Genomic DNA, 11,794 nt, shown 5'->3' with positions numbered 1-11,794 from the left:
AGTATTCTGTAAAGTGACTGTAAAACATGCTCTTTGAGGGAACAATATATTAAATTCTTCTTCTAAAACGCTATCTGGCCAGTTTGATTCCCCTAGACACCCTAAAAAGCATCAACTGCATAAGCATTGAACTGATATTGAACTTTTACCTGGTCATTTCATTCCCTGCCCTCTTCCTTGTAGTCCCGCCCTCAGACCATGGCCAGTATCTGTCTCCCTCAAACTCTGCAGTATTAAAAGAAAAACACGGCATCCATTCAATTTTTTATGTTTTAAATAGCCTGCCCAATCTATTACAGATAGATTATCCCCCCTGTGTAACCTGTTCTGGCTGTGACAATCAATCTCCTCTGTCAAACACCACAATCATGCCTGTCTTCAGCTTGGCTCCCTTGCTGGGCCTTTACACCATGGTGGAGCCAGATGAGAGATTGGGACGTTTGATTACATGGCCCCATGACAAGGCCAGGTATTGTTACGCATGGCATGGGCTTTGGAAATATGGTTGATGTAGGAAAGAAACAGACATACCGTACGTTCACCACGTCTTTACTGTTACCTTACCTCTCACAGTACTAAACACAAGGCACACAGTCATGGGCGGATTATGAACTTTTGGGCCCCTGGGCCCAGATGTATTAAGGGCCCCCCACTAATTGTCGTATATTTGTGTGTGTGTGTGTGGGGGGAAATGTTTTAATTTGTTTGATGTGATTTCCTGTATTCTGGTGCATTTTGGGGATTGCCAATGCTAAATTCAATCAGATTCATAGCCTACATCCTGATTTGTTGATATTGAGGCAATGATTCCATGCAAAGGCTTGGGCTTCAGGGCCCCCTGACCCCTTTGGCCCCTGGGCCTGGGCCCGTGCAGTAATCCATCCCTGCACACAGTCAGTATAGTCTGAATGGGAATGCTTTCAGAGAGAAACTGTATTGGCATTCAACACTGTTCACAGCTATAGCTTATAAAGTGCAGTGGGCTAGAGGTAGAGTTGAGAGCCAACCCCTGACTAGGAGCTGGATGCACGTTGCCTTTTTCATAGTAAATGCATCGTCAATTTTAATTGCTTTGGGCACTGCTTGTCTGTTGCTGAAAGGATAGCTGAGTGAATGTGAAATAATGGGAGGAACCCGAGCCGAGAGTAATTTATGTTGCAATCATCATGAGCTTTTCCATGTCAGACAACACACTGCCTGCCTCGACACAGTGTTCCACAAAAATTGGTCATAAATAATGATTGCCTGGGCTTCTGTTTAACCTTCCTTAACCTTCATCCAAGGTCTCACATGTAATAGTTTCATTTGAGGCAGAGAGGGAATGCATGTTCACATATGTTTTTTACATTGACATAGAGTTGTTATATGTGCACCTTGAATCAAATTAATTTAGCCAAAATTACCCATGAAAGCTACACTCAAGCTGACAGCTGAAGTTGGCCACCGTAATTTGACTTTGTCATGCTCTTGTCAGTCTGGGAGTTTAAGCACAGATCCATCCATCAACCCATTTAGTAATTTTTTTGTCCATTAGTCCATCATTTTGGTTCAACGACAGTCCATGCAGTGCATTTCCACAGCGCATTAACATTTCAGGAATCGCATATAGACTCCGGCAACAAAGAGCGCCCAATGTAATTATGCCCCCATAATTGCAGGTTTAAAACGCAGTCACCTCCGCAGCACAACACGGCAATCTCCATTCTGCTATCTCTTCCATCACAAAATCCAATAATGAGGTCAGCTAATGAATTATGACTGTCATTCCAATGGGGGCAAGCCATCCCAAGGGCTGAGAGCCAAGAAGGCCTCCCTGTGGAAGGAACTGCAGGGCTGGGACTCTCCTGCACCCCCTTTGCTGGGGCTGCGGTGAGGGATTTGTCCTTCACTACGGGAAACTTCCTGTTGTTCGTGCAGTCCGTTAATGCGATTACCCGGACAGGGACTTTAAGATAATTTAATGCATCTCCACGGTTAATTTGGATGCCATGTTGGGGATGTCACTGGTGTTTATTGACATTTTGGGTGCCGTGCGCAGCGAGTGTCGACTCTTGAATTAGCATACAATGTGGACAAAAGGGGAGATTCCGTTGGACATGCCGGCACCCATATGCTAGATTTAATTCTATTTACACTTAGTCCTCTCTGTGGCTCTCAAGGTCTAATTGAAGCTGAGCCCCAGTGGATCTTTTGCCAACAGAGAGAGAGAGAGAGAGAGAGAGAGAGAGAGAGAGGGAGGGAAGGTGGGGGGAGAAAAAGCAGAGAGAGAGAGTCACACATCCACTTTGTGATTGTAAACCAAACAGTACTAATGCATACCACTTGTTACTTAGGCATCTGGACAGTCTGAATGCATTTAAACATACAGTATAATAATCTCTGCAATCTAGTGCTTTCAATAAGGGATTGAATTGTTCATGATGTTGTTCATGATGAGGAGTCAACATGCACATCTGTGACGGGATCATCTTCACATGTACAATCATATAGTTTTTCATGTGCATACAACCCTATTATTTGTCTGTCAAGCTTGCACCTCTATGGACGATAGCATTGTTGCAGTACACTGAATGTAAAATAATACTACTATACTGCTACAGTATTATACACAGTGGCTACAAACTGTGTACAATTTAGAGTCCAAACTTCAATAATCAACTTCAGAATAAATCTGAATAAATGGACATCACATTACCCTAAAGCAGCTTCTTATACACTGAACTATATTTTAAATGAGACCAGTAGTAGTGTTGTTTTTGGGTGGTAACCCTGGTGATGTTGTCTGCTTTTAGCTACTGGACAAGAGCACCATACACTGAGATAGCTATAGAGGTAGCACCAAAGAACATGGATCAAACACATCCTCATTTAATTAGTCAGTTTACGATATGACATTCCCATCTAATATTATGTTAAACAGAGGTCTTGTAATAAACCCAACACATAATAATCACATGTTTACCCGTGAAGGGTAACACTCCATAATAAGGTGCCATAATAAATAGCAAACTAGTAATTACCTAACTCTTTGTTAATTGTTACTAACATATCTATTTGGCACAAGTTAATAGTTTTTAATCATTAATTAAATATTAGTTGTTTGCATAAAATCTGTATGTTAATGTTTTAGCAAATCTATTAACTAATATTGTATTAATATGTGTTAATAGGTAACTAAATGTATTTTTGGCACTAATTAACAGTTATTTCTTGCATCATTTAAATGTTAAATGTTTATTTGCAAACTATATGTTAATAGAAAAGTTAATGACTTATTATTATTTAACTAATTGTTATTAAACTGTGCTTCTGCCTATCCCAATATGAACCGCTCTCCATAGGACCCTTACAATAGATAGATAGATACTTTATTGATCCCTAAGGGGAAATTCAAGAAAAAAACACGGAGCTATCTTGACATGCTGCCACTGTTGTCGGCACCGGAACCGCTTGCAATAAAGTTGGTTAAGCTTAATTAATATATTAGTAGTATATAGCTATAAGCGTGGGGCCCCTTATAATAAAGTTGGTTAAGCTTAATTAATATTAGTAATATATAACTATCAATATGGGGGACCCTTATAATAAAGTTGGTTAAGCTTAATTAATATAGATAGATAGATAGATACTTTATTGATCCTCAGGGGAAATTCAATATATTAGTAGTATATAGCTATAAGTGTGGAGCCCCTTATAATAAAGTTGGTTAAGCTTAATTAATATATTAGTAATATATAACTATCAGTATGGGGGACCCTTATAATAAAGTTGGTTAAGCTTTATTAATATATTAGTAATATATAACTAGTCAGACGGTAAAGGGACTGAGACCAAAACTGGCTTATCACATTTATTCCTTTAGGAAAAGTTAAAACAAAACAACAAGTAGTTGAATGGGCTATATTACATGCATCATTCCTATACCATCACTGTCAGCCCTACTAGCAAGGGAGACATGAGACATGGAATGTTCAGGTGCACAGAACAACAGTTTATAATATTCTGAGACTCACTAAACACTCACAGACGTAGACCATACGGAGGTAATGCATAAACATAATGCTAAACTAAATGTACATTCATTTCCTGCTAGACTGAATTGCACTTTCCATGCACACTAAGCTAAACTACACTGAATACATGGAACGTTGCTAGCGGAGTTTACAGCTAGTCACGTTAGACTCAGTGTGTATGAACTCGTGATCATAATGAAAACATTAATAAACGTTCTCTAAGTTGCTAGAATTGCACCCACATCTTAACAATACATGTAAAGTAACATAAACGTAAAGTAACATAAACAAACAACTAATATTTAATTAATGATGAAAAAACTATTAACTTGTGCCAAATAGATATTTTAGTAACAATTAACAAATATTAACAAAGGGTTAGGTAATTACTAGTTTGCTATTTATTATGGCACCTTATTTTGGAGTGTTACCAAATTTTCTTTACCCCTTCAAATACAATTGCCATGTCTTAGGTATAGCAGTAATTAAACAGTGTGGAGGACATCTCCCCTCAGAGTTGTGTGTTGATAAATAAATGTGGCATAACCACTACGGTAGTCTTAGAAATCTCCAGAGGTAATCTCCGCAGCAGTGATTAAGAGGGAGGATAGTGTTATTATTATGCAGAACATCGACCAGCCTAGATCTTCTGTCTCTTTAATTCCCAAGAGTTCCTGAATGTGTCAGAGAATAGTTATGAACAAAAGAAAGTTTTGGAAGTACCATGGAAATGCCAGGAATAAAATGTCCTTGTCTTTGCTGCACTTACTCAGAGTAGGCTATACAGTATGCTCACAAATAACTCAATCCAGCTTTCACGAGTGGTTTGCACGGCTAATAACATGAATCAGATTTCAGTAAAATCATTTCCTGTAAGATACAACACAGTCTATCTGTGTTTATATCTGTAAAATAGCTTATAGACCGGCCTATCAATTAATACAATTATTTGTATTTTGTATGCCACATACCAACTGTCATTAAACCAAATTTTCTGTTTCATCATTGATTGCGCCATAGCCCTTTTTGTTGGTCAAAAGCCATGGGAGCTTATGTTAAGTAGAACTATGATATGATGAAACTCACTTTTAACTAGCAAGGTGTTCCTTATGTATGCTGGAAAGACTCCAAACAACAAATATTTTATCGCATTGTGCTGCCCTCTATGGGCACGTCTCTCTCTCTCTCTCTCTCTCTCTCTCTCTCTCTTATGCTTTCACTGCTTATGTGTTTCCAATTGATTTAAATGCAAAATACGCAATAGAACATTTTGATCACGCGAACAGCTTTCTAAAATCTCTAGCCTACTTTCTTTCCTGTAGGCTATCTGATGTCAGTAATTTGGTACCGCCTGGACAAAAATCTGCATTTGATCTGACAGTGGTACAGCAACAGTGAGCCAATCGAAATCCAAGTTCCACTAGTTGAAGCGCTGGTTAAATTTGCCTAACAATAATGCCTATGCAGTTCTACGCCGTATCAAGCTGATAATACCGATGCTTTAGAATTATGAAATAAACGGATTGCAACCCGGAGTCCGGACATAACACCTATGAGATGAGCGCTTGAGTGAAACATAAGGACACCTTGGAAAGATAGAGCATATGAGGAGGGCGATATAAGCCATACCACTCAGAACAGACCGGGGGATGCGAGCTTTGCCCATCCGTTTTCGCCGGTCTACGTTCCAGAGGGAGGGTGGTCTCGATCGGGATGAATGTCTAGATGGTGGCATATACATTTCTCGCAATATTTCACTCTTTTATGAAAATGGACATTTTTTCCACGGTGTGGTTTCGATGTGCTGGTGGACATTCACCGTGAGAAACCCATAGTCTGACGGTGTCTTCTTGACCGTCACATCGCCAGCTTAGAGAGACAGTTTGTACAATTCAGTGCATGTATTCAAAGCTGGAGACTACGGACCTTCGACTCTGAGGATTTTACAGTTGGGAAAGCGGGACTAATATGATCCTAAAGGAAAGTACACATTCCTGGCGGTAGCAATGCTATCACGTTCTCGAATTCCAACCCGGTAAGATGTTTTTTTTCACCTAACGAATTAGTTGGTGAAAATGCATGTGCAGCCATGGTCTGTACCGGGGAGCTGTCTGTGGTGCTGAAATGTATGTGCCACTGATGCACTGCGGGTGTTAAGTAGTATACTGAATTAAAAGGAGGTAGCAACTGGGCATTAGAATAATTAGAATAATGTTGTGATGTTATAAATTGTGATATTTTCTTGCGAAAGAGTTATTATTATGATGCCTTCTGTTCTGTCATCCCTTTTCCCCTCAATATTTTCTCTATGGTTAACTTCCATGAAGAACGCTTTTTTTTCAGGCCGGTTGTGTTGCTACATTTGAAGTGTCATTTAGATGAGTCGGACGTCAATGCCTTTCTGTTCAGTTGAATTATTATCACTTCACAATTTAATCTTTTTCAGTCACAAATGATGTAGACAATTCTTCAGCATAATGATAAGTATATCGTGCATCACGGTATGGATTGCTGCTTTTGAACATAGCACAATAAATAGACGCAAAAGAGTTCGTGTTCATCTTGGTGTGCGCTCAGTAGGTATGTGTGTGTGTGCGCAACTGAAAAGAGAGAGAGAGAGAGAGAGAGAGAGAGAGAGAGAGGGGAGAGAGAGAGATTTTGCGCCTGAATCAAGTCATCTTCCTTCCGATAAGCTATAGATATGTTTCTAATCGGCGTGATATAGGCTACACTACTATCGATCGTTTCACGTTGGTAAATAGGATATTTGTGTATTACGAATGACGTAGCTTAGTGAATTTTGTTTTTAATGAACTCGGGATTTCTTTTTGTCCGAGGGGTGACAGGCTCCGATTGTCGCGGCTGTTACAATCACTGTTTCTAGCGCCTGTGAGAGTGGCGATGAACGCTATCTTGGGTTCGAGCAGAAACCGTACATTAATGTACTCACTGGGTTGCTACCACGAAGGGAATACCTCAATACTCGTGAGTTATCGCTTAAAAACTTACAGTCATCGGATATGCAGGGTGAGTACAGTATGTTTTTCATGTTATTAGCCTAAGGGATGCGATCGCTTTGGCATGGTACAACTTTAAAAGGCTCCGGTTATTGTTGATATCGATGTTTTAGGACATTTATTTGGATGAATTATTCAGTGTGGAAACAAATATGCCTCCATTCAAGGGGAAGCAACGCTTGGCATTTGTGCCCACAAGCACTTTGCCATCGAGAGGATGGGATATCTAGGTTGTCTGTGGTTTTTGAACAACACATCCGCTCAAGTTGTGTCCTAGGATTTAATTCTGCAACATTACGCAGCAAAATAGGTACGCGTTTTTAGCCCGCAAACGGCTGTTGTTGTTACTGCCTGATGTTCAGACAGACGATAGCGTTCTTCATGTTGGCTAGCTGACTTCATAAGAAATGCAAGGAATTGAATGATGCTCCTGCTCCTCTAAAATATGAGGGATACTGCACACTCTCTTGCAACAAATAATATGTAGCAAAATATGTTGTCAAGAATATGACTTGACAATACTTCAAGGTTTGCACCTTGATGGATGTATGGCATGGACTATTAGTACAGAAAATGCTAATATGTATTTCTAATGCAAACTCCTCTTGCTCTTTAATCAAATGTATAGCTTCCTAATACATGCAATACACTATGCTGTGTTTTTTGTTTTAAATTAGGTATGCTTCAATACTGTATTTTGGTATTTTATGTTTGCTCCATTACTAATATATATATATATATATATATATATAATATATATATATATATATATTTCCATGTCTTCATATAGTGCAAATGCATATGTTTCAATTTACAGATGATGCTTGCTTTCTCTTCTAGATGACAACACAGACAGCATCTGCACTACATTGAGTTGGGCCATTCTCTCCCATGAAAATGCATATCTGGATACTGAAAATAATCCTTTTGGTCGTGGCATCTCTGAGTTTGGTGGAGATGTATGACAATTATGGGGAGATCTGCAGAAAACTGTGTACTTGTGAGGAGAAAGAGGGGATACTATCTGTCAGCTGTGAGAACAGAGGGATTGTCCGACTGACGGAAATAAGCCCTGTGCATTTTTCCACATACCATCTCCTGTTGACAGGAAATCTCCTGAAAAAACTGGCCATCAATGACTTTATCAATTACACCGGCGTGACCATTTTGCATTTAGGAAATAATGATATATCAGAGATTGAGACTGGAGCTTTTAATGGGCTCCAGGGCCTCAAGAGATTGCACCTGAACAATAACAAAATAGATGTTCTAAGGGATGATACCTTTACAGGGCTAGAGAGTCTGGAATACCTTCAGATTGATTATAATTATATCAGTAACATAGATCCTAATGCTCTGAACAAGCTCCACCATCTCACTGTACTCATTTTGAATGACAATTTGTTGTCAGTTATGCCTGCGAACATTTTCCGGAACGTACCGTTGACTCACCTGGATGTGAGGGGGAACCGTTTGAAAGTGTTCCCCGTCGTGGGTTTGTTGGAGCATATGGGCAACGTTGTGGAATTACAACTGGAGGAGAACCCATGGAACTGCTCGTGTGAGCTCATCGCCCTCAAGGCTTGGCTGGAGAGCATTGCCTACACAGCCCTGGTCGGGGAGGTCATTTGCGAGACCCCCTTCCGCCTGCACGGCCGGGACCTGGACGAGGTCTCCAAGCAGGAGCTGTGCCCGCGACGGCCCATCTCCGAGTACGAGATGCGCCCGCCGCCACCCCTGAGCACCAGCGGCTTCTTCCAGACCACCCCGGCAGCGGTCACCACCTCGGCCACCTCCTCGGGCGTCTTCAGGTCGTCATCGAGGCCCACCAAGGGAACCAGGCCCCCCAACAAAACCCGCTCCAAGCCCACCTCCCGCATGCCCTCCAACCCTTACAACTACGGGCCCATCATCGCCTTTCAGACCAAAGCCCCTGTGCCTTTGGACTGCCCCACTGCGTGCACGTGCAATCTGCAAATATCTGACCTCGGGCTGAATGTCAACTGCCAAGAGCGGAAAATTGAGAGCATATCAGATCTTAAGCCCAAGCCATACAATCCCAAAAAGTTGTACCTCACAGGGAATTACATCCCTGTTGTGCGTAGATCGGATTTCGTGGAGGCCACGGGATTGGATTTGCTTCACCTGGGAAACAATCGGATAGCAGTCATACAAGACAGAGCTTTTGGGGATTTAACTCAGTTGCGTAGGCTGTACTTGAATGGCAATTTAATCGACCGTCTCACGGCAGATATGTTTTTCGGGCTGCAGAGTCTGCAGTACCTGTACTTAGAGTACAACAAAATCAGAGAGATTGTCGGGGGCACCTTCAGATTCTTGCCCAACCTCCAGCTGCTGTTTCTCAACAACAATCTCCTGAAAACCTTGCCAGGGGGTGTCTTTTCCAGTATGTCCCTCTCTCGGCTCAATTTGCGCAGCAACCACTTTCAAAACTTGCCCGTGAGTGGCGTGTTGGATCAGCTTAAGTCGCTGGTGCAGATTGATCTTTTCGAGAACCCCTGGGAATGCTCATGTGATGCCGTGGGGATGAAGATCTGGCTCGATCAGCTCAATCTGGGCACAGTGGTCAACGACGTTATCTGCGAGAAACCACAGCAGCTGTCGGGTCAAGACATGCGCTCCGTGCTTGCGGAGCAGCTGTGTCCAGATTACTCGGACGTCGTCGTGTCCACGGTGGCCCCATCCGATGAGCCGTTCGCCGGCCGGGCCACCACCGCTGAGCCCTCGCAGCCCTTCCACCCTCCGTCCAGCACCGTCCCGCTCTCCGTCCTCATCCTCAGCCTGCTGCTCGTCTTCATCATGTCCGTGTTTGTGGCGGCGGGGCTCTTCGTGGTCGTCATGAAGCGGCGCAAAAAGTCCCAGAGTGACCGCACGAGCACCAACAACTCGGACGTGAGCTCGTTCAACCTCCAGTACAGCCTTTACAGCAACCGTTCTGTCCCCAAGGGCAAGGCGCCTGCCGGACACGTCTACGAGTACATTCCCCAACCGCTGGGCCACATGTGCAAGAACCCCATCTACAGGTCGCGGGAGGGCAACGCCGTAGAGGACTACCGTGACTTCCACGAACTAAAGGGGACGTACCGGAGCACGGTGGATGAGGAGCGGGACAGCAGCACCATGCGGAGTCCAAGCTACAGCGTGAGCACCATCGAGCCACGCGAGGACCCGTCCCCCGTGCAGGACGCTGAGCATTTCTTCCGAGGAATACTCGAGCCAGACAAGCCGCCAGCGACCCCGGGCAACACCTTCGAGTACAAATACACTGGACCGGCTCCGTACACGTACAACGCAAACTTTGACGTTAGACGTCAGTACTTGCACCCTGACAGAATACGAGAAACTATGCTGTATGGAACCACACCGAGTACTGTTTATGTGGAGCCCAACAGAAACGAGTACTTGGAACTGAAGGCTAAACTTCAAGTTGAGCCAGACTACCTCGAAGTTCTTGAGAAACAAACAACATTCAGTCAGTTTTGAACATTTGTCTATAGAAAATCAAGCATTTTTTCCCCCAATTTATTGTGTGCTGGCTCAGAGAGAAGGGTGCCTTGGCACAACATTCATCAACTTGAAAAACAAAACAAAAAAAAGGATCCGAAATGGGGTGTGCCCAACTGTATTACGTTTTTTTTTTCAAAAGCTACATGACATAACAAAAAAAAATAAAGTAAATGCTCTCTGAACTTGAGTGGAGGAACACAACTGATGAGTAGTGACACAAAACTGGTGATGCAAAATCTATTTTTTTATGTCCAGAATTGAATACACGTCTATGTAAGTGTACAGGCAATTACCCAAAATACATTTTCAGGAATATAACCTTACATATATTGTGAAATACAAAAAAAGTTCACCACCATTCAACAAGATCAACTGTACAGTACATCCAACTGTGCAGGACAATTCTCTGCTCTAGTCTGTAAGTAAGTACTGTATTTATTGGTATAATCTCTGCCATGTATTTCCAATCTCTTTAATTAATCATCAATATTACCTGTTCCATGTCCCATTTTCTTCTGTAAAGCTTATGTTTGTAATTTCAAATCATTAATTGTAGCGCGCATTGTACAAGTGGCTTTCTTTTAACTGTGGCACACCCCCCAATGTCAAAGAGAGACTTTTGCATCATCTCAAAAAAAAGAGGAAAAAAAGTGTCTTTGTATGCTTTCTGCACTTTTTTGGAAATGGAAGACCCTAGGGTCTCCCCAGCTACCATTAGGAAAATTATTATATATTAAAAATGAATATGTGCATTCATTCTTAATATGTATTTTTAATATGTTATCAGAATTCATAAATAATAATTGAAGTAATAATTATGTTGTGTAATACGGATATTTTAATGTAACACCTATTTTTATACAAGCATTCGCAATTCTCTATCCCTTCTTGTTTTCATGGTTTTGATTGCTTTGCACTTATTGCACTATATTGACCAAAATATGTTAATGTCATCAATAAATATGATGTCAGGTTCATATATCTTTGTTGGACATGTAAAAAGATTGTTTGAATATTATGATTTTTCAGGGGGAGTTACAATGGTATGCCGCAGTGAGGCTAAATCGGTTAGGATTCAATTATGCAATCAATGACTAAGTTATTACCACCATGCAAAGATTTTTTTTATTCCTAATTGATTTGTGAGAATGGAAAACCTTGAAAAAACTACTTTTTAAACTGAGATATTGACACAGGGAAATAGTCTGCATTGAGCTTGGAGTGTTTCTCTTCCTC

The 11,794-nt window shown here is 41.6% G+C and overlaps 1 protein-coding gene across 2 annotated transcripts; it reads left to right on the top strand.

Annotated features, from left to right (window-relative positions):
* The first annotated feature begins 5,379 nt into the window (after positions 1–5,379).
* On the top strand, positions 5,380–11,504 carry LOC125288106 (SLIT and NTRK-like protein 5). 2 transcript variants are annotated; one of them, XM_048234204.1, is made up of 2 exons: positions 5,380–6,048; positions 7,871–11,504. In XM_048234204.1, the coding sequence occupies exon 2, from the start codon at positions 7,922–7,924 to the stop codon at positions 10,532–10,534; it is 2,613 nt and encodes an 870-aa protein (XP_048090161.1). In that variant the 5' UTR covers positions 5,380–6,048; positions 7,871–7,921; the 3' UTR covers positions 10,535–11,504. The 2 variants fall into 2 exon arrangements, with proteins under 2 accessions (XP_048090161.1, XP_048090162.1); XM_048234205.1 differs by lacking the exon at positions 5,380–6,048 and adding an exon at positions 6,662–7,040.
* The last annotated feature ends 290 nt before the right edge of the window (positions 11,505–11,794 follow it).

Source organism: Alosa alosa, chromosome 23 (assembly GCF_017589495.1).
Source record: "Alosa alosa isolate M-15738 ecotype Scorff River chromosome 23, AALO_Geno_1.1, whole genome shotgun sequence".
In the NCBI taxonomy this organism is placed as follows: Eukaryota; Metazoa; Chordata; class Actinopteri; order Clupeiformes; family Clupeidae; genus Alosa; species Alosa alosa.
This window is presented reverse-complemented; position numbering and strand designations above follow the sequence as displayed.